Here is a 24,600-nt window from a genome sequence, read left to right as displayed (position 1 = left end):
ATAGACAGCGCTCTCAGCAAGTTTATGCATCATGAAATTTGGGAAAGATATGGATTGGCAGTCAGCAGTGAGCCCTTACTGTAAAAAAGGCCAACTGCACCCTGGCCTGTATTAGCAAGAGCATAGCCACCAGGACAAGGGAAGCAGTTACTGCCCTCTATGCGGCTCTCTAGTACAAAGATGACATTGATGAGCTGGAATGAGGCCAGCAGACAGCCACCAAGATAGTCAGGGGGCTGGATGAAGTAAGAGAGGATGAGAGAACTGGGTTTGTTCCGCCATAAGAAAGGAAGGCCTAGGGGGTAATCTTGTTGCTGTCTAGATCTACCTAATAGGAGATTGTTAAGAAAATGGAGACACACTCTTCCCAGAGATGCACAGTGGAAGGACAAGAGGCAACAGGCAAAAGCTGACGTGCAGTAAATTCTGACTTGTCAGGGAAAAAAAAATTACCAGGAGAGTGGTCAAACACTGAAACGGGTGTGCAGAGGCGTTGCAGAATCTCCATCATTCTGATTTGAGCAGGAGCCTGGATGAAATGACCCCTGGAGATCCCCTTCAATCTACATGATTCTATAATTCTATACAATACAAATATCTCTGCTAAGCAACTGAGAGCAGGGGGTGACTGGAAAACATTATAGATGCTTAGTTTCAGGGTTTGACTAGTATTTTTCAGAAAGTCCTCAAAACCAGTATTTTTAACTTATGTTTTAGCAAAACATAAAACTGAGGTAAAAAAAAAGTCTTCTATAATTTATCTCATATTAAAGCTCTGCAACTAAAAATACACAGTTACACAAGTTTGGAACTAATATGCATAGTTTCTTCAGAAAATACTTCTGTATTTTCCATTTGCCTCACTTTCTGCATTTGTGAGCACAAGCAACATAATTCCATGAAAAAAAAATATTGTATTAATAAAGAGCATAACTTTGAAAGACTTGCTGAAAATTACACACAAACCAATACAGAGGCTGTCAATTGCTTTGAAGTTCACTTACTGTCTAACTAAAGAAATTCATCTCATTATGTTTTGCAATTCTACAAAATACATTCGGTCAGTGATTTCAAAATCCAACCAGGAACTCAGACGTTGGGACACATATAAGTTCATTATAAAGATCTCATCTGAAGTGAAAATTAAAACACAGCTTCCAGTTCATCTTGGTGTTCCAATCAGCAAGAAACAACCAAAATCCCCCACAACTTCAGTGATAGATTAAAGGCAGAAGACAAAGACAAGCGAGACTGATTCAATCCATGCTATTAGTTTTAAGTAACTTTTAATTGTGTTGAAATTTGACTAGAGGAGTGAGAATTTAAGCTAACGAAAAAATTCATTAAAATCTTACACATTTAGAACTTTCTTTATACACATGTTATTAGTTCTTCATTCTTCCTTGCTTCCCTTTTATCACCTTAAGGAGTAAAAGCATATATTTTCTATTTGTTTCTTAAATTAGCTTCCAAATTGTTAATGGTATTTTCAAATTCTACTTTTACACTTTCTTCTACTGCAAAGTTTCACACTTAAAAATATTCATCTGTACTAAAGAAAAGCATAAGATAACATCGACATCTCCAATGTGAGTATACCTCAAGCTGTAATTTGTAAATTAAAAAAAAGTCATATTATATATGGACAAACAAAATCTTCTAATATAATAAAATGCGAAAAGACATTAAAGCGGAAATATTTTAAATATATAATCCTCAGCCAGGTTTCTGTATTTCTAAATTGTTTCAGATGGTTTTGAAAATCCCACCTATAAGGTGATAAAATGGACTAGCTAGAAATTTTGCCTTATGTGAATAAAAAGAAAAAGTCATCTATTTGAAGTCTAAGTAGCTCATCTATATTGAAAGAATTTTTGTTTGAAATAAATATTTAATATACTACAATAAAAATTTAAAATCTCTTTATAATTTTATATCCTATGCTGAAAACACTCTTCATCATACGAATAAATCCACTGCAATCTTGTGGATTATTTGACATTGATGGGAACATAACAGAGAAAAAAAGCCTCATGGATGACTGTAGTTCTGCTTTGTTTCATTCACTTAATTATTAGATTAGAGAAACACAAGTTACAGTTAATAATGCAAAAGTGATTCCCAGCATACTTTAATAAACTATTATGTAAACCCCATCAAAATCAGAAATTTGCTATACAAGAATCAGAAGCTATTTCCAATTTCTTTATAGTCTGGAAAGACATAAGGCATATGCTATCTATCACCCCAATTTTTCAACTTCCTAAGAACAACCATCATACTACCAAACTTTGAAGTGAGGAAGTATGAAAATAAAAATGATATATACATTTAAACATTTTTGACTGTCATTATAGAGTTCATATAAGCCATTCTCAACTACAATGGTAGTTAAAAAAGGGCACATATCATTTATTCTTTATGCATTTTGCTCTGAAGCTGCAATAGCCCAATTTCTCAAATTTAATTGTGCAAAGACTCAACTTGTTTTCAAAATATCAAACTATTTCTAGAGAAATCAAGTGATTCTAATCAAGAGATGTGAATTATTTAAATTATCTTGATTTAAAACACTTCTCCCTTTCTTCCAAAAGGTCAAAAGAATAAAGCGGCAGCAGAATGAAGCAGGAACTTCATTTTTTAACTCATCGGAAAGATGTCCCCTACTGTGATGCTAGTAAGAGTTCCAATTACTGAATTGATCTATATTCTCCAGGAAACCGAGAACTCTCTCAAAAAGCGTATCTTATTTACGTTGCAAAATCTTGGAATCAGACAAAAGTGTTCTTTGAGATAACTCTAATTGCTCCAATTAAAATTTTTAAACCTTCTCTGAGCTTGGAGCAGAAAAGGGTAAGAATTTTAACACATGCATGGAAACAGAAGTTCTTTGCAAAGCTTGTCACAGTTGATTAGAATCTTCTCAGATAAAGCAAATAGCCTTTCTCTTCTGGGCGATTTATAACAGTCACATCACTGTTCAGCAGTACTCTGATGGTAGGTCTATGCTGCACATCTTACCTGTCTCACCGAGCTCTGTGCTGCTGCTGTTAGAGTGTCACAGCATCAAGTTAGTTAATTTAAAGCTAGGTCAAGTACATCTGTATTATACAGTCCAATGAATCTGCTGCCTATTTTGACAGAAACATATCCCAAGTGGGGACATAACAATGAGCGCTCATGGAATTTTGGTATTTCTTCCCATAATAAAGTAAGGACTTCTTGCTTCAAAACAGCTAAGCTAAGATCAGCTTACTGTTCTATAATAAGACCATACTAAATAAAAGAATATTTACTGTAACACAATTCATAAATGGGACTTTGTGGGGTTGTCATTTCAACAAATACTGAAGATGAAAAAGATTAATTGCTTTTACTACCATAACCTCTTTTTCAAAGTTCAGTTTTGATGTGTGCCCTTATGAATGATCCATTTCAGTGACTGCTTGACATATAAATACCACCCTGCATTCTTTAAGCACTACATTCCTTAATCCTTAGTTCACCATTTCGCACTTGTTTGAATTAAAATGCATACTGTTTGACTGGACCCAATTAGTAAAAAATTCAAAATATCATTCAACTAAAACTGTAATTTACTACCGAACACCAGTTTTTCTGACACAAAATGCAAAGCTAATGCTGATAATTCTTTCCTTGTTCCATACCACTGTATCATACAACTCTTGAATCTAGAACTGACTCCTGAAGACACCTTTTAGAAATACATCCCTCTTTATTTAAAGGCTGTGTCAAGCCATCTGTTTCATACCTGGATTCACAGTTCAGATCTCTCTCCTACATTCACATGTCTAATCTGGGTCTATTGCATCAAATGGCTGTTTTGTTCTTTATGATGAAAGATGCTGCCTTTCTCACTACTGCACTAACATCTCAATGAAAACCTCACCCCACTTTCAGTACCTCCTTAGGTTGAAAGTTCAAACCAGCACTCATTTCCCAGGAGAATGCCTTAGCTACATGATCACAGTTTAATGTAAAAGGAGAGTTCCTTTTCACCTCTTTTGCTGAAGATATTAATAATAGCCATGCACAATCTGTCACAAGTCACCTGCAGGACTTGCATATCCTTCATTATAAATACGTGGTAAAGCTTTTCTGAAGGAAGAAGAACTAGCACTGTGAGTAACTTTTGTTGCATCTTTTTAGAAAAAAGCCAAGGGTCAGGGGCATGCATATTATCAGGTCTCTGAATAATGTTATACGAGCCATCTTGAGGTTACTAGCTTTATCGGAGTATCAGGCTGACACTGATAAGTATATTGGCCAATAAAAGAGAAGGACACATTTGGAAACTTCCTCTCATACAACCTCCTTACTTCTTAGGATTTGAGACATTATCAAAGGTATCCCCTATCTGAGCAGAAGAAATGCAGCGGTATGTCAGTATGTTCTGGACAACACAATTTGTATTGCACTGATGTGAACAAAGGTGTATTTGACTTGTAATGTATGAGAAAGGCTAATGAGAAGAAATTTGATCAGTAATTAGCCACAGACAAACAGATCATCATCTAATTACTGTTGTAAAGTCTCTGCTGACTTCCCTTTTGGAGGAGGAGAATGGGAAAACACTGGCAAAGTTTAGTATATCTGACAATAACATAAACTAAGTAGCTTTTATTGTTCCCCCTGCGTAGAACCAATAGAAATAGTTTTGTTTTTATCCTTTCCTTTAGACAGATGGGAAATTTTGTCTAAATTCTTTTCTCCAGAAACTCTCAAAGAGTTACCTCTTTACTGATTGTGACACTAGAAGTATATGACCTTAGTTCTTTCTTCAGATAAATATTACTAAAGACAGATAGTAATGAAGAGTTCAAAGAAGAAAGGTTTAACCAAGTTGGTGTAGTGAAGTTGGACTGTCCTTGTGAAATACAGTTTGACCATAGTACCCCAAGTCTCTAGAACAGCAGATGTGGATGTAATCATGTAATATTCTCTCACAAGTCACACTGTTACATGGTGTAACTACTGCTCTGTGTAGCAGAGAAAAACATTTCTACAGGGTGCATTTAGCCTTTCTGGAGGGAGGTGGGATGTCAAAAAGGATACAGCAAACTATTATTTTTAGATATATGTGCTGTCACTGCCATCACTAATAAAGTGAGTTTTGAACAACGAGGTTGCAGTTAATAACTTCTCAGCTATTCTGGAAGTTGTAGGTCCAGCTGCTGGATTTAATCAAGCATTTCTTTCTGGTTTGATAATAATCTTATTTCTGAAAGTTAAGCCTAGAATGCTAACCAGCAATATAGAATAATATTGTCTAAAATCTCAGAAGGGATATTAAAAAAACAGTGATCTTTTTTATAAGCTCATGAAGCTGGAGCTTATTTTCTAGGATGGAGGAATGTGATACAGTCACACTATCATCTGCTGAAGTCAGAGCATCCAGATGCATGTCTATGTTCACATGTTCAATAAAACATTTAGTTTTCATTACCTCACATTAATGAAAGATTGTCTTCTCTGTCAGTGAGTTGCCAAATACATCCTGCACTATGCTGGTTACAGAATCTTTCCCATAGATTTGTAAGGAAAGATTGCTTGAGCCACCTGAAATTCTGGACAACATTTGGGAAAAGTCCAACAGAGTCAGAGTGCTTATGGAGATACCTGCCACTATCCTCAGGAGAATCTCTTTCATAACCTGGATAAGGGAGGCTGAGCTAGTGCTCTGGGAGACAGTCAAAGGTGATGGATATCTTCTACGTAAAGGATAACTGAGTAGCCTAGGACTTTTCAGCCTGAGAAAGAAAGAACTTGGAAGGGATATAACAAAAGTCTAAAATCACGGGTGGCACAGAGTGTCTGTAGGGATCACCCGTTCACTGTCTTCCAGTACAACAAGAGGCCATCAATGAAGCAAACGGGAGCCAAGTTCAAAACCAAAAAAGATGAGGCAGGTTCTTCCCACAACAAGTAGTAGGCCTGCAGAAACAATTACCAAACGATGTTACAATTGCAAAAAGTTTACATGGGCTCAAGGAGACAATGACCAAATACTTGGATGACAGATCCATGGAGGATACCAAACTGACAAATCACAGAAAGTTCAGGAAATCCCTGATCTGTAAACAGTCTGGAAGATGGGAGAGCATTATGGAGAAGTATTGTGTTTGCCCTGTTCTTATTCTTTTCCGGATGTCTGCATATGGCCATTGTTTGAAACAGAATACTGGACTAAATGGATCCTTGGCCTCAACCTGTACAGTTATTCTTTTGTTATGTTTTTACAGAACCACTAGTCTGAGAGCTCTCTCAAAATATCCTCTCCTTAGGAGAGGAGAGCATTAATTCCATAGAAAGACAAGAACCTAGTGTTTGATCCAGTGAAAACTTTACCAGAACCATTTTTTAAATCTCTCGAAAACAGAAAGGCAAAACAAAGAAGTTGCATTTTCACACAAAACCAGAAAAGGTTCAAGGGTAAGCTAGTAAGCTAGTGTTTTCCCAGAGGGATTTGCGTAACATAGCAGAATGTCTCAAGGTTTGCATTTTTTCATTCTACTTATTAAAGAGTAGACAGAGAAGACATTCTCCTCATGTCTTCCTGACACTCATGGCATAAGCTTCCACACAAAACTCCTCATCTGGATCAGAATAAAGGAACTGAGCTAGTACAATCACAGTAACAGCAGGAGCTGCAGAAATCAATGAATTCACACTTAATTTTCGAGGGCAAACTGCTGGTCCCTGCACCTGCACAGCATGAGAAACTATCTGATGACCTTGACTCTCAGCATCATCCTTTGAATTACATGTAGGCTTCGAACGTGAAAAATGGAGGGATACTTTTGTGCTTCCTGATGCAGATATTTAATATTATTCTCTGCAAGCATTTTTACCAAAAGTCTAATGTGCTTTTAAGTCAGAGGCAGTGCTGGTGGATTCAGACATTTCAGAAGTTCGGCTAAGATGGTCAAACTTCTACTGAAGGTTTGCTCAGCTTTTCTGTTGTGTTAGAACACAAAGTATAAGTGGTGACCTCCCAGCAAATGCAGATCCCTTTGAGAGACAAATGTTTACTTTAACAGCAGTATTTAGAGAGCAGTCTGACATTCCTTTCCAGATACTAGGGATGCTACATAGAGAACTGTAAAGAAAGTAGATGTCTTTCATCAAGGCATCTCAAAAACTGCATAGTATTTGTGGTAGCAGAGGGCTAAAAAAACCTAAAAATGTGGAAATACAGATAAATACATAACAGAAAATGAGCTGAGGAGTGTAATGCAGATACACCTTAGAGGATTTGCACTCAACAAACTTAAGAATGCGACAGTGATAGCAACTCTGAACCATCTCCTGCCAAGCAACTTGGTGTCCAAGCTTTCTTCAAGTTTACTAGCTTGAGCTAATAAACTTTAATAGTTTACTAACTTTACACTTGGTTCAAATGCAGGCAGCTACAGCTCAGCAACATCCCTTGATTTTCTCCTGCCTCATGGAACCCAACACACAACAGCATGATGCAGAGAAACCTGAGTGAGCTTATAGTGAACTCAAGTAGAATAGGTTGGTGCCAATTACATATGGAGATAGTTTGTCACCTCTGCACATGGCACCATGTTCCCAAGGCTAGTAGGGTGCTCAGCTTCAAGGTTGGATTCCACACCATATCTATGGTTTGAGCTACAAGTTACAGCATGCTCTGCTTATCCTTCTCAATGCATTAGAACTAGACTGGCAGCAAGCAGTAATTGGTTTTAAAATATATTAGGTAAACTGCATTTGTGCTTTCAAAATCAGTAAATGATCTCTACCTTCTCCATGAAATCTTTTATTATAAAGGCTACGATTTAAATGATTGATGATATCCAGATACATGTGAATGAAACAAGAATTCTTATCTCTCAACATCTACACATCAGTGGCAGACGCAAAGGAAACCCCATTCCTAAAAAATTACACATTTCCTGCCAGCTTTTCATTTATGTTGCTGGACTTAAAGCAGAAACAAATGGAAGCCATTTGGGGCTCTTCCCAAAATAGATACAAGAATTGGAACAGAATTATCAGTGGTTGCTAAATAAAGGAAAAACTGTAGTGTAGGAACTCTGAAAATGTATTATCTTCACTCCAGACACTCAAGAGATTACTGCTCTAAAAAAATAAATCTGGCCTAAATCTGGCTCTGAAATGCAATGGGCTCTAGCTTTCTTATATAAATGCCTGCAGGAGCACAAATACAATGGGTCAGGCCATGGAAAACATAGTAAGATGTATTATGAACCTGCTGCAGACAATCATCTCAAAAAATTTCTGTGTATGATCTTGCTCCCCTGCCTTCTTAGAGAGGGGGTTTACATCTTGCGTATGTGTGAAGTGTTCAAAAAAAGTTGAATCACAAAATAGGCATGCAATGCACAAAATAGGTCATCAATTCACATGCACATTATACTTGTATGTATTGCCATCATTTCATGCATTCAGTCTACAGAGGTATATAAAACAGTCTTTATGGAAAATCTTATCATTAGTGAATGCACACATAAACATACAGACCTGTTTACATACCCAACACACATTGAAATACTGGGCTTTTAGAAATTAATATTAGAATGTGTCAGAAGGCTGGTTGACTACAAGAAGAAAACACATTTAACAAAGACAGGAAATTCAAGGACGCTGGCTATGCAGCATCTACTTTGTTTTCATTTATTTTTCTAAGATACTCAGGTATTCAAATTCATAGGATATGTGTAGCCTACATTATATTATAATTAGTTGTGGATGCTAAATACTGAAGAATGCTTGCCATCTTACACCTCTAACACACAATACAGATAAAATGGCAGTTTTTCTTTTCTTTCTTTCGGAGGGAGGGGGAAGGGGTTACCATGTTTGCAGCAGTGTCCCTTTAAGTAATCTTTTTTTTGGCTGTGCATCCAGGGCAGCTAATAGTTTTATCAAATACCCTTCACAGCAAGATGACTGTTTCCATGGAAACTGTAGAGCAATCATCCATTACTCCTGCAAAGATTTCTCTAAGCTCTCTCCTAAATACAGGTAGCTACTCTATCTCAAACTAAAATAGAATGGAAGAATGAATTTTACAGCCCATGTCATAATTCACCTCCAGAGCTTCACATGGGGACTAAGAAAAATGGGACCTGAAACACAAAACCCCCCAAACCTCACACGAGGAAACCATAAGGAAGTTTTAACAGAGGGACAAACTCTGCAAGCCTGCAATGTAAAATAAAGCTTATAGAGAGGATGGGAAATTCTTTCCTTACAGTTGAGCAATGGAGAGGACAGGAGAGGGAGTAAAGATGGAGAACTAGAGATTAAGACTGGAGATGAACCCAGAACTGGATCACTTACCTCTCTCAGCATGTTGTTTTCTTTTTCCTTCTGTTCCAGAAGGCTCTCCAAGTGGTGGACATGCATCTCTGCCTCAGCCAACCGTCTTGTTCGCTCATGATCTTCCTCAGTGGCTTTCGCCGACAGACCTTTACTCTGCAGCATCTCCAGCAGCTTTTTGATGGACTCATCACGTGCATTTAAGGTCTGTTTCTGTGTCTCAATACGCAATTCCATCTCTTCTAAGGTTTTACGTAGCAGAAAAAGTTCCTTGGCCTGGCGTTCATGCTCTGCATGAAGCCGTTGGAAGTTTTCCTCTGTGAGTTCTGCCACAAAGGGCTCGCTGGTTCTAGTACTGCTGTCTTGCTGGAATAGCTGGTTCAGGTCCCGCTGGATCCGAAGCTCATCTTGGAGAGCCTGGATAGTCATCTGCATGTGCTAAAAGAACAAATACAATCAGATGATTCCCTGCACTGGAGAAAAAAGGAGAACAACATGAGCCACTTCAGCCCTCCTAGACTACCAACCAAAAGGAACCCACATCATCAGCCAACGTTCTTTCTGAAAGCAGAAAATTTCTTCATGTTCTTTTTAGAGGAGGAACGCAGATATTCTATAAAAAATTTCAAATATCTCCTTTTGTGCTTGGTAAAGTTCGTTTAACATTAGAAATCTCTTACTCAAGTTACTCTCCCAGTTCCACCAGCCTGAGTGAGTCATCATTTAAAACACGAAAATGTTGGCAGGCAAAATTTGAGTGCTTCAAATATAAGTCTATCCTGTAAAAGAATGCTGTATGAGAAGTCCTAGACTAGAATTACTATCTTGATAAAGCAGAGGGACCCATGACTATTAGAATTTATGTATAATCTAATAAAATGGAATCAGCCATGAGGACTCCAGGGGTCTTCAGTACTAATATTACTCATAGTACAGATTTTCCAGTGGACCTAGAGATGAGATTTTAGTATGTTAAGAAGAAATATAAGAACAACTACAGAAAATTAGATATACACTGACTGGGGAGAATGGTCACACCATACAATTTTATGCATGAGGAACTTTGTAAAAAACAGAAACTACCGCTTTATAAAGAAGAACATGCAGTCAATCAAATGATCAGCAGTAATTTGTGCTTGTGCAAGACAATAAATCCTGTCTAAATGACTTTGAGTACAGCAGAATAATATAGGAGAAGGACAGGTTTTCTGGAAAAACAAGTCCTTATATTATATTCAGAAAAACATTATTTTCTTCTCTGTAAGACAGAAAGATGAAGACAGTAAGATGTAAGTACTATGAACAAACATCTGATTACCAGGGATGAGATATCCACTGAGCTATATGCCTCTACACACTTCTTGAGAGTGGCAGACATGCTTACAATTTAGTGTGAATGTGAACAGATCAGATGGACTGATCTCTGGGGTCTACTTTTATATTACAAATATCAGTGTCTGCAATATAGTTACTCTCACTATTCACTAGGACTGAAGCATTAATTAAGTCAGGCTTTTTATCAGTCTATTATCAAGCTTGATGGAGGAGACACTCTTAAGGTCTATAATATAAAGATGGTGCCAATTTAATATGTCTGACATAAATCTAAGTATTTAATTTCAGTATAATATTTGTAAAGAGAAGACATGTAAGAAGATTTGGGTTGAAGTCTTATTTCAAGAATATATTCACCAGAATTCCTACACAAAAGGCAACAGACAGGAAATAGTACTTGCTACCTTACAGATATCTACCTTTAACCTGTTTCAGAAGTCTTAAGTTAGTTTGGTTGTGTGGAATGATGCATAAAGGTAGGCCAATCCCATTTTCATTACCAAGGTCACAACTCCAGACCTAGCACTTTCCCTGCTTTTGCATTCTGGCCTAAGAAAAGCTTTTCAAAAAGGTGCTGCTTTGCATTCAGCTCCTCTAAGTTTACACTGCCACTAAAAGGAAGAGTCCACTTCTCTGCCCTTCCTTAGGTGGCTGGCGTTGCCAGCTGCTCAGCTGCCAGCCTCACCTGGCTGAAAACTAGCCGAGCCAAAAACAAACAAAAAGTCTCTGTGGCCAGATCAGATTTCTGATCCAGCTGATTGTGCGTCTACACCAACACTAATACTGGCACAGGAGAGTTGGGAATATGCAGCCAAGGGGCTGGTGGAGAAAGGAGGGGAGCTACACTTTTTGGTATCAACATAAACTGAGATCAGCTTAAAGAGGTAGCTTCATGATTGATTTAAAGTGCTCTAATTCTTTCTTGTCTACTTTAATAACAAAATACCTACCAGTTACTGATTCTGTTAATCTAAAACTGTAATTCAGATTATAGAATCTATGTGATAACTTTGCACAGGTATATTAGATGATGGGATAATGAATTTCTTCCTAAAGGTACATTGCATTTATATGGTGGTGGGTGCTTATAGATTTATTTTTTAAGTTGGCATTAGCAATACAAGAAAACAAGTATCTCAAGGGAATTCATCCATACCCAGAAAAAGTTTTTAGCCATCACTTTTTTGGGAAAAATTTTCATTTTCATTTATTGTCATTTTTCCGAACAACGGTCAAGGTAAGAATGTCAGACAACCTCCCCGTTGTAAAACTGAGGCACTACTGCAAACATGCCAGGGGACAGATACACAGTCAAAGCTACTATGATCTGTTCAATTCATGTATTTTGACTAAGCTGGAACAGAAAGCCTATTAAACTGATGAAAAAGTTTGCCTTACCTGTACCTATATGACACCAAGAAAGCCAGCAGTATTACAGTAAGTGTAGTAAGAGCATTTAAAACAACTTCAAAATAAATAATCTCACTACAGATAACTTAGTACTTCCACACATGAGTTAATTCCATTGGTGTTTGAGAAACCCTACTTATCCAGCCCAGCTGTGCATTGTCCTTCCAGCACCATATTCCCACATGCTTCCACCTGCCTCTCCACATACTGCCACTTCAGCACTTCCTTTCTCCCAGGCGAGAAAAGAGCTTCTTCTCAAAAACCGCATCATCTACTAAATGAAATGACTTCCTGTACTCAGTGTCGTCTCAAAATCAAACTTCGGTTATTTATAAACATAAATGGAACAAAACACCACAACTGAGCTCCTGCATTAGAATTGTTACCATTTGATCTGATGTGAAATCTCAGTTCAGGTTTCTTAAGGAAACACTACTTCTCATAGTCCCATAGAAATTATTTCCCCCCAAATTTCCCACACGGAAAGCCCCCATACAACCTTTGGGCCAAAGAACCAAAAGCTATTATATGATTCAGAAAGCACAATGTGAAAGAAAATTCAATACCAGTGACAAACAGCATTTATGGGAATCTGTCAGACTGTTAAGCAAGGACAAAGGAGTTATGTAATACTCAACAGAAATGGTCAGCAACTGCCTTGAATTCAGTTTCCCAGGAAAAATGAAGAGGTGGGGGGAGAGGAATGGGTAGCACTGTGCTTATGAATTACTATCACTGTTCTCTAAACTGCTCAGCTGAAAAAAAAAAATTTCGTTGTGTGCAAGGTAGCAGGAAAATAAGTCATAGAAAATTATTCTATGCTTTTGACACCCACTCCTCTCCAATATCCAAGAGATCTGTAAAGTGGGTTTTTTTTCCTCTGCTTTCCAAGTGATTTTTACAATTTTTAGAATAATGGAACAATGCCTTTTAATAGTTAGCATCATAAATGAACTGATTTTTCAGTTGACATAGCTTTTCTTTCATGTTGTTTTACAGAAAACATCCATTTCCCTTTTAAGCAGCAAGTAAATCTTTTCAGCTTCTCATCCATTTCTTAGACTTCACTTTTAAATCCCAGAACTATCCCAGAAAGGCAATATACTTTTCAAATTCATGTGATATTAGCTACTGATGCTTAATCCTATTTCTAGGACCTGACTAGAAACTCATTCACACTTGAAAAATACCACTAAAATTATCTTATCTAGAAACAGACAAGCAAAAATACAGGCCTCACTACAAACCAAAACTACATCTGCAAATCGCAAAGATATTTTTGTGAGTAAAGTTCCCTAATAAATGTCCTTCTGATCATGCCTAAGGTATTTCTATCCTGACAGTGCCAGTCACATCTAGGTCCACCTCAAATGCAGGTTCTAAAAGGCCCAAGGCGCAGACCCAAGCTCTACCAGGTGTTCTTCTCCCTGGGTTACTCGCATGGGGCAATTTAATGTTTGTTCATTGGGCTCTACACAGGGACAGGTGTTGCCTCTCATCCAGCAGCACAGAATTTAAACTCTAAGTAGCAGAACGTGGTTCAATTTCCTCCTCTGCCTAACAGGAATCAAATCCACGTTTCCCGCACGCTGGCACATCAGTTAACGGCAACAGTGAGTTCCCAAACTACAGTATGAATATAACTGATGATACAGAAGTTCCTTTAATAAGGGACATGAAAAAGTCCTGTTGTTGCACACTCAGGGTGACAGAACACACCAACTTCTATATTGGCAAGTTTGGGAACCTTGCTACAGGCAGCTCTTTTCATCTCCCTGTTGAAGATTTTTTACTTTTGTACGACATATTTAAAGATTCAGTAGGTCTGATAGAAAATTCTAAAGAGGGGATAGCTTCATATTCTAATGGGTAGAGCACAGAAGAACACAAAGACCAGAACAGTTTTACTTCCAATTAATTTAATGTTTATAATCTCATCATTCCAAAGGAAGTGGGAGACGTGGATTTGAACATACTCAGACAGAAAAAGGGAATTTAATTGATATCCTACCCCCCAGGGCTGTAGAAAAAGGGAATTTAATTGATATCCTACCCCCCAGGCCTGTATTCTAACCTACATTTTAGATCCAAAGGACGCAACCATTGCTACCATCATGAATTTGTAGGAAAGGATTAAATTGTGACATGCTTCTTAAAGAAAGGATTTACATGCTCATTTCTGCAAGGCAGAGCTTGCCATACCAAGCTACAAGTGTTTAAGATTCCAATAGGCACACGTGTGTTTGTCTTTAATTGTCTGACTTAGGCCATTCATACTGAGGATATTGTCTTTGTAACTACCTTAATCAGATATATAACTCTTACCATACTTTATTCAGGAAATCCAAATGGCTAAATTAGTGCGGTAGCTCCTGCAATAGAGGCAACGCACCTAGGCATTGAACAGTTCTGTAGTTAAGTTCTTCTTAATCTCCTCCTGGATTTAAATTCTAGGAAGTAGGTTAACCAGGGAAATGACTTTAATTTTTTGAATTAATTTAATTACTTAATTTTTTGAAAAAATACATTATACTCAAGAGATACCTTTTAAACAGGCTGGAAAAAGGGAGAGAAGATTTTACTTTTTCCCAGCAACAAGGGAAAACATATCATACTGTTATATGACACAGTGTTGCAGAAATGTGTCACAATGAGGTGGGAAGAATTTTTACATTCCACAGAACTCAAAGACAAAAAAAAAAAAAAAGACACACAAACACTGGGAGAACACTGAAACACTGAAGCCTCTCAAATTAATGAGAAAGAATACAGAGCGAGGGAAAGGAAGGGGAGTAAAAGGGAGGTTGCACCAGAATCCTAGTGCAGTGTTCGAACAGAGCTTCAGTCCGTGAGATTCAGTTTCAAATTCCTACCGAGCACCTGCACAAATTCCAAATGAGGCTCTACTCACTAGGCTACCGCTAGAGATCCACCCAAGATATTCTTACAGGAGGGATTGAGAGATATTCTGCTTTGTATAAGTATCTGAATATTCATTGGCTTAGAGATTTGAACCTACATCTCAAACATGAGTGCCATAAATCAGCCCCACTCTCTAGTGATATAACTACTGTATATTAAGCAAAGGAGTTTCGTCCTTTTCGAAGATATGAAATAGAATCCCTATAGAAAAGCAGTGTGGTGGCTGGTACATTCTCCCGAGAAGCTGGAATCCAGGCTGAAAGTCTTGGTTGAACTAGCCCAGAGGCCAACGTGCATCTCCCACACTCCAGTGAGTATCCCTGACCAACTCTATTTCCTGCTCAAGGGTTGAGCCCATCTCCCTCTTTTCTAAGTCTTAATCAGAAGTTCCAGTCTGGAAGGGAGAAATTTTTTCCTGCTAAGTTTTGCTGAAATAGGTAGATTCAATAGCAGTATCTCCTAAAAGTATTATTGACAAATTTAGTTACTGAAAATTCGCTCACTAGTTTTACTGTTAATACAGTGCCAGTACATCCTGTACTGGATGACAGTTTCATGATGTACATCTATTTGGCAGCATTCTGCAGGTCTGTTCAGCCATCAAGCTGTTCTTCACGTAGAAAACAGTAAGTGCTTGGAAAGACATAGGACAGCTTTGCATTTGTTACAACTTATCAAGTATTTCTGTATTCAGCATTCAGGATACAATCTGAGAATAAAGGATAAAGAAAGAGACTGAGATTTAATGCAATAACTGACCAAAAAGTAGGTTTCTGAAGAGGACAGTTTATATATTGAGGTAACCATTTTAGTCAGCCAGCTACTTCTGTAGTTGGAAAAAAAGAGACAAGCTTCAGCTACACAAGCCCTTCAAGGTCTGAAATAGATGCACTTCTTTACCTACAAGCATTGCCTTACTTTTGTCCTTAGATCATCATGACTACATTGTGACTATTCTGAAAATATAAGATGCAATACTTACGACATATTTTATGGCAGAAGGAAGATTTAGTAAGATTTTCCCTCAAATGTACACACAAACAATACCAGAAAATGATAGACTCAACAGGAGATCTTGAATGTGTTTTTCTTGCCAGTGAAGCTGCACATATAATCACGACTTCAGCATTATGATGATTACTTCAATGTTCTTCACAACAAAAACGTTTCAAACATTTGTAAGAGGATGAGCTGCGTTAATCTCAAATGCAATCACATGCCAACTGCTAGAATATTGTCTGGTCACTAAGGGCCAACGAAGTCACAAGGAGGGAGAATGTTCTCTCTCATTCTCAAAGAGTTAACGTTTTGGCACTGTTTCTGGGAAATAGATTCTGCTGAATGCACAGTAGAAGCAAAGGCCTGGCTGTCTGAGGGAGCCCCTGCTGACATTCAGCTGCAGCCCACGCAAGGAAACTGAAAAAAGGGCTAATGTCAGGTGTCCAGCAGAGTCGTGACGAAACAGAACTTGCTGATTCCAAAAATGCTTCATGTTCTCTGTAAGATGGATCGGGGCTTCAAAACCTTATTGGAATGGAAATGAATGGGTGATTTTTATAGTTTAGCTTGGACTGAAAATACAGCTATGACTTTAATAGGATTTAAGTTGTGAAAGCCACAGGAATTGACTTGTATTTTAAGACAACCACACACTGCACTATCTCTGAGACAGAAGGGCAAGATGATAAAAAAAATGCTATAGATAAAGAGCTTAAGTTGTCAGTAATACATTTGTCAGCTGAACTAGACTCATACAAAATAACTCATTTGGTTTAAGGGAGTAGTGTGCAGTAGCTCAATTCCCTCTCCCCCGCTTGTGCAAAAAACACACACAAACCAGTAGGAATGAATTCAAATTCTAAAAGTAAAGCAGATCAGAAGAAACTGAATAAACTTAGAGCCACAAAAGAACCAAAACTGCAGTGCAGATCACCTTATACTAAGTGTATGGGTATGTGCATTAAAAAGGCTGCAAGGTAATATACAGCATGTCAGTTATTTAGTGGTAAATGTTCATATGCAGAATCTGACCTATGGTAAATATGAGGCAGTTTATCCTGGAAAGAAAACAGGCAAGCTATCTACATTTTCAAGGAACAAAGCAGGTATATGAACAGTTACTATGGAATGCCTGATGCACTGTAAAATTATGACTTACTCTGAAGAAATTTGTGCACATACTGGTGTGATAAGAATATAAATTCTGATCAAACATAGGCAGATCTAGTGAAGCTCTGAATATACCAGTTTAGCTATCAAACTATGAATATAATTCTGACAGCTCTGGCTGTCTAAGGTATGAACCAATTTGAGCTCTATGGCAGATATCACACAAACAGCTGAGGTGACAAGAATATACAAAGGAAAAAAAAAATTCAAAGTCATATCATTTAGCCCCAGCTACCACGTCTCCACATTTCCAAAGGTGCATCTACATTAGTAGTTTAGCATGTTTCAAAGAGCTTTTTTTCATGCAAATCCTCCTAGCATCTACATTTCACATGCTTTGAGTCTCAGCGTGGTATGACCCTGGACTGCAGAAACTGGATTATTCTAAGTGCCCTTCATCTTTCTTGAGAACAGGCATCTCAGTATTAGGACACATTTTTAGAACTTTTCATGAAATCCTATGTTTTCCTGCAATGAATAGGAGAAAGATATCGCAGAATATATTATGTTTAAAAGATCTAGAATTGTGGCTGAGAGTAAATAAGACCTCAGGCATCACTTCTTAGGACAACTCTGTAAATTTTATTTCCCAGAGGCTAATGTCTGTATCATTACAGTCCTGCTCTTGAATCACTGGGGAAAAGAAAAAGGGGAAAGCTTACATCTTGACAATCTGCATGGGAAACATTCCCTGCTACTTCCAGCTCTGAAGACCAGAATGACCACTTTCTATTCATGCCAGTCATTGTGAAGGCTTTGTATGAACCATGTAAGACAGTATAGAGATAGGTGAAAACTCCAACAGGAAGCTATAATTAGAACTCTTTATAACAAACTCAAGTGGCAAAGAGCAAACTTTAAGATACCATTGAGAACTCATAGCCACAGACAGTAAGAAGGAAAAAAGCAGCAGTTGCTTTTCAGTTAACTGGGGGTTTTTGCCTGCAGCTGGGGGCAGAAGGATGTTCATGGCATACATACTCCTTCTGTGGGTACTTCTAAGAGTCTTTTAACTTGGGCGCACTAGGCAAACACATACCTAGAGAAGATCTTGTGGGAGTACATCTGATCACGAACAGAAACAGTCTCCCCTCAATTTCATGAGTGACCTAGAGTCATTCAAGAGGAAGGCAAAATCTTAGCACTACCTGCAGAGAGCCTGATAGTAAAAATAGGAAAAATTGCCCTAGAAGTGCACAAGTGCTTACAACTCCTTAGGCAGACAGATAAAAATTACTGTGCTGTGCTCTGGATGAGTCCAGTTCTGAAGCCACACTCTTCAAAGCTGGATTAACATCCAGGAGTTGGAGCGCAACCACATAATGAAGTTGCCTTTTCTCAAATTCTGTAAGAAGCTCAGTATTCTGACTACATAGCATCAGACTACCAAATTAGAGGCCTAACCTCTGCAGAAATATATTATGGATTGCCCTGTAGGAACTACATACATTGTTAAAGCATAATTAGTCTGTAGAATCAGCATTGCGTGATGGTGGTGGTGATTTGTGACAGCAGAAACATGGTTACAGCCACTTTAGATGACAGAAGTGACATCTACCTAGTTTAATGAAAGCTCGAGAACATGGGATTTCTAAACTGTGACAGAATCATCAATAAAGGTATAACATGTCCCTCCAAAAGCATAAAAAAGTTCATTGACAAATATGATGTTACTCCTAGATGATGATTCTGATGAGCCATTGTACAAGGTTCTTGATCTATCCCTACCAATAAAACACATAATGCAAGCTTTTCACAAAATCCTATTTAGTGGGGAACTGGTTAAAAAAAAAAAAAAAAAATCACTCCAGTGTAAAGTGCAAACATGAACAGAATTTCCATTCAAATCTCATTCTAAGCACATCAACATATTCACTCTCACCACAGGTATAAACCATGCAGAAGTATAAGCAGCCAGGAAGAAAATGGTTGAGGTATAGTTTTTTTTCTGCAGCTGCTGAAAAGTGCTTATAGGCAGCTAAAAGCTCAGCAAAATACACTTAAAAGTGCTGAAAGTGCAGTAAGAAAACATGTTTGTTTCACCAGTATCTGACGGTGAGAAGGAAGAGGGACATGAAAAAGGTTATCTTGCCCTCTGAGTGGAGAGCATGCATTCAGTGTTATCTAGGTTGTTTCTGCAAACAGCACCTTCATTGACGAGTACTTGGTTGACTGGAGCACCTCACATCTTAACTTCATCTGTAAACTGTTTCAGGAAGATTGCTTTGGTAAACTTAGTTGTGTGCAAGTTCTGTGCTTTGCTGTCAGTAAGACCAATGATTTGGATTTTGATTTCTACATCCTAGGTGAGATATGCTACCTATCAAGTTTTTGATCAACCCAGAGAAAGCAAGTGCTTGCCTTTCCGTCAAAAGTGGTACATGCATTTTCATAAGAAGTTCTGTTTTTGAAAATTGTCTAAAAAGGCCTTGTATCAGAAAATTCCCATTTTTCCATCTATACCTGACTTAATGACAGTTCAGCCTATACACTTATTCCCTCAACAGATTCTCTGTTTAACTTTTTAAAAAGCATATCAATTGCATGATTACTTCTGGTAATAAAAATACTCCCCTTCTGGGATCTGGGCACAGGCCAGTAAACGACTAGAAAACAAGCATCTTTTGCAAATATTTACCTGTCATGGACTACAACTGATAGGTAATCTCATGATTGTGATCATGAGAAAATAATCAGCATTAACAAAAAAAAATATTCTTGTCCAGTATAATTCAAGAGATTTTGGATACCAGGCTAATCGTTGACATTTGTTTCTGTGTCTACATATAGGTATCAAGTATTCCAAATATTTTAATATGGCAGCTTAGTAACTGTAAGAGATATGGAGTTGTTGCTCCTGTCACCCAAAATTCTAATTCAAAGAGACCTGGAAAATCATAAACTCGATTTGGATAACTTTGGAGCACCTGAAAAGGGGGAGGAAGGGGCATAAGTAGAAATATAAACGTTATAAAAATATAATTTTAATTTTCTGCTTCTAAAGCCATGTTTTTCCTCACCCAAGCAAATTTGCCCCTCAGCCTTCTAACTGGCTAGCTCAGATATACTCTGCAATACAAGGATGCAAACAAGCATTAGCTGCAGAGCTGGAGTTGAAAGCAGCACAAAAAGATACTGAAGGCAATACGCATAATGTTTGCCAAACTTTCAAGAACAAGGAAGTGTTACTTCTAACTCTGAATACTATTCTAAATCAGCTAACTCAAAACTGTAATTTCACAATGTTTCCCATAAGAAAAGGTTGCATCTCTGAGTAGAAGATTAAACCTGGCAAATATTCATGAAACAGAAGATGGCTGAAGATGACTGAGGTTCCTGGCACAACTGTATACATTACACAAACAGAACGGAAACATAAAATAGTGTGGTTGTAAAAAATCAAATGAGTACCTCCAAAGTGAAAGTTCTGCTGCTGCAAGCATTATTCTGAAAATCAGATTCTCTTTCTGACTAATAAGCATTATGCCCTCATGCACAGGTAACAAAAGTAACAGGTTCCAGGTTTGAAGGTGAGTTCAGTTCTGTCACTGGATGGAACAATGAACCAAATATTTATCGTGAGAACCGCAGAAGAAACAATAAAGATAGTTAGAGTCCTTGATTTACAACAGCATGCCTGAATCTAGTTTCAGAAGTCTACAACCCTGGATGGAGGAGAGGTGAAACAGGTGGGCGTAATGTTCTGCAGAAGCTATGAATGTATGTTCATGCCAGACAGTTGCTTCTTAAGTTCTGCCCTCAGCCCTTTATAGAACGTACCTCACCAATCCACAGGACTACCAAGTAGCAATACTGAAAAGCATAAAATGATGCAGAATGCATTTTTTCCGTTTCAGAACTTTTAAGTGCACTTTAATCTCAAAGCCATGAATAACAGGGCTCCTCACTATCACAAACTACATTTCTCTCCATGTAATACCAACAGAAATTAGAAACAAAGCATAAAGGATAAAAATTGTCTGGCTAACAGAAGAGGGCTGAGAATAAATTTTCCCAGTTGAATTGTCTCAGACGTGATATTTATTTCTGCCATCTGCTTATCATTGCCCAGAATCTTAGGACATCCTGAGAGGACAGTCTTAATCCCTAGTCTTGCAAGTGGAAAAGAGAGCTCATCCTATTCCAGCTTGAGGTTTCCTTTATTTTTCTGTATTAGGGAAAGGAAAGGGAGACAATGAGAGAGAGTGAACAGCTTAATGGACAGATCTAGAAGCTCAACAGATAGAGTACTCTTTAAAGACACCTACTATATATGCCAGTTAATACTGGGAAGATCCCCGCTCAAGATATTTTCTTCATGTTTTTGTTCCTATGGCTAAGATTGTGACATCTAGAGCAAATCACTAACAAAGATGATGAGAGAGTGCCCTTAAATATCCATTTCAGCTTTTTAAAGCTGCACTTTTGCTGGAAAAAAGGATCAACAACAGATAAACCAAACGAATGACCAAGACTGCTAAGACAAGTGCGTCAGGATTCACTTTATTATTGCCTTATTTAGCGGAGCAGGCCTGCAAAAACACCTTTTTCCATGGCCAGAAACTGTCTTTGATGGACAAGAAAAATAAACCTGTCATCGTTCCGAGTCATGTAAAACGCAAGGATGTAAGCCACATTGGAGACAGTATACAGAGCAAGACGAAATCAAAGTTGCCAAAAGGAAAACTGTAAGAGGATGAATATGTAGTAATACTTTTCCAGTATACTCTCCCAGCATTTGCAGCTGAGTGATTTCTTGATCCTGGGATACTATCTTTGTGACAAAACAGTGAAGAAAAACAAACATCTGTATCCCTGCATTGCTCTTCACGTGGAGGAAGACTGGAGGTGAAGACAGCTGCTCTACCAGGCAGCTATATCAAGGTATCAAGAAGATATCTTGTGAGTATGCTGATGTTTCCACAGGAGAAGAAAAACTAATTCACCCAACTTAAAAAATATACAAGTTGAATTATTTAAACAAGAGGCCATTATCTTATGAATTACCCATCAATCTAAGGAAAAATATGACATGTTCTACAGGACATAAATGAGCAACACTGACAAATTCCACACTGATTTTAACCTCATTTTATTTTTTATTAAGCTATCCGAATTGGGTTAGCATCACACTATTAAAAAAACAATTTTTATTTACATACACATACCAGCTTGATTATTTTCTCTTAAGATGATAAAAACACAGAGCCCTTGTGCATATGCAGTTTTCATACACTGCAATAAGATAATTCATTACAAGTTCAGTTTCCTTTATCTGGCAAGCACAACTTCTTTTGTCATAAACTGTGTTGATAAAATGGATCCTCACGTAAGAGGTTTCTCTAAAAAAAGTCAACACAAACATCAGACTGATCTATATTCAAACCAGCCATGATACAAAGCTTTCAGAACTTGATCTTTAGCTGTTTTGCAAGTGTGTACAACACAGTTTTTCACTGGAACCCAGTTTCACTCACAGGATAGATTACTTCTAAATGTTGCATACATGGAATAGTATTTAAGTACCAAATCAAGCTTTTGTGACTCTCTTGTTCCATGAAAGGAGTTTGAAGTTAATACGGTACTGGAGGGAAGCAGAATCTTAGTACTTACATATGTGACTAATATTTTCAAATTAACAGCGTGTATGTGAAACATGGTCCGTCTTTTTAATAGATTAGCAGCTCTTCTGCAAAAACATATTCTTTTTAGTCACCTCTATTAAAGACGTCAGCAAATATATCTTTCCATTAGCTGATGAAAGAAATCAATCCAAGATAAAAGGTGCTCTGCTAACAACCTTTGATCTCGTGTTCAGTATTTTCCAAGATAGGAGCACACATCAACACTAGACTTACAAAAGGAAAAAATAGCTGATGATTGATAATGAAAGATTAATATACAAAAAGCTGATACACAAGAAAGCTGTTGAGTGCTTTATCCACATCACCCTCCCCCCCGCAACTTACAGCTTCTTTTATACTAGCTGGTTTAGGGAGATTACTGTGTGGATTTCAATGCACATGTGCATGAATCCCACAAGAACGAGAGCAAAATATTTTGAATAGCTGCATCCGCATGCATAAACCCTATTCCTCCCACATAAGGGTGTAAAATATGGGCTAGCCCTGATCTTTAAAGCTTTTTCAATACTGCAAGCTTGTGGTTGCTGAGCACTGAAAAACAATCACACGGTAAGCTTTGATAACTAAACTGGTAACATTTCAAAGAATCAGATTGAATATAAAACAGTAGGTTTTCCAATTTCTGCTTGCCTGAACACAGCAACATACAGTAAGCAACTTACTGCAAGTAAATACACTACTTTGTTCTTCCTGTCCATCTGCAACAGAGCATAGTGGCACCCTTGGGCCACAAGCAACGCTAGAAGATCTCATGATCAATCTGCTGCTTACAAACTACAGATCGGGTACCACAGCACTTAAGTATTCTTTCCTAACTTGTGTCATTGGTGGTGGTTTAGGAAATACTTTCTCCAGATGACAGGAATAAGGATTTCCCAAACTACGTTAGATTAATAAAAAGCATTGCTCTCCAGAACTTAAGTTACTGACCAGATGAAATATTGACAACCTAATATTTGGGTGCCCACCTGAAGAAACTGAAGATTTGCTAGCCCTACAACACTGAACCATGAGCCCTGGACAGAGAAGCTCACCAGCAACCTGGTAACACTGAAATTTAGTGTGTTCTTTTCAGAGATATTGTTTACCAAGAAATGTATCGAATGACCAGATATGACCAGAAATGTGAGAAGACTGTGTGAAGGACTCGATCCTGTCAAATCATAGAACAAATGTGACATTCAGGATCTCATCAATAACATATGGCTGTGCTGCATTGAAAATATGACACACGAAGATTTCTTGTCAATGGAGGCTTTGCACAATGATTAAAGACAGGGACAGAACCAACAGCAAAGAGAAGCTGCTGCCTCCCAGCTGCTCTGCCAGTCTGTACAGTGAGGCTTTGCCATGCTGGTCCTGGCCCATCGTGTGCTGGGCAGCTTACGACAATTTGGTGGGAATTCATCTTGTGGCCAAGGGCTGGAATGGGCAGCAGGGAGGGAGAAAAGTGTAGGGAATGGCAGGCAGGAGTGAGGACAATGCATTCTGGGTTTAATTTTCCTTGTGCTGGTGGGGTGGTGACCTTGCAAGACAAAAGTCAGCTTACGGAGCTGACTTAAGAGTGCTGAGAACCTCTACGCCCAACACACCATCCCACTGTTTCACAAGAAGATAGTACTGATTTGGCTACATCATGGTAATACTTTCATTCTTGCTTTACTTGTTCATAGTCTCTCTAATACAAAGAATGCCTCCCTAACTGCTTTCTATCCTATACATAACTGTACACATGGCATCCTCTCACATTTGTCATCTCATCAACGATTTGGGGAAAATGAGGCAAGTT

The 24,600-nt window shown here is 38.0% G+C and overlaps 1 protein-coding gene across 7 annotated transcripts in view; it reads right to left on the bottom strand.

Annotated features, from left to right (window-relative positions):
• The window catches only part of ERC1 (ELKS/RAB6-interacting/CAST family member 1), a 309,324-nt gene that overhangs the window by 238,493 nt on the left and 46,231 nt on the right, over positions 1 to 24,600 (bottom strand). For all 7 annotated transcript variants that reach the window (XM_026117004.2, XM_064515015.1, XM_064515024.1 and 4 more), the window contains exon 3: positions 9,352 to 9,768. In XM_026117004.2, the coding sequence (XP_025972789.2) occupies positions 9,352 to 9,768 (417 nt within the window). The remainder of the gene's footprint in view (positions 1 to 9,351; positions 9,769 to 24,600) is intronic.

Source organism: Dromaius novaehollandiae, chromosome 1 (assembly GCF_036370855.1).
Source record: "Dromaius novaehollandiae isolate bDroNov1 chromosome 1, bDroNov1.hap1, whole genome shotgun sequence".
Classification (NCBI taxonomy): Eukaryota; Metazoa; Chordata; class Aves; order Casuariiformes; family Dromaiidae; genus Dromaius; species Dromaius novaehollandiae.
This window is presented reverse-complemented; position numbering and strand designations above follow the sequence as displayed.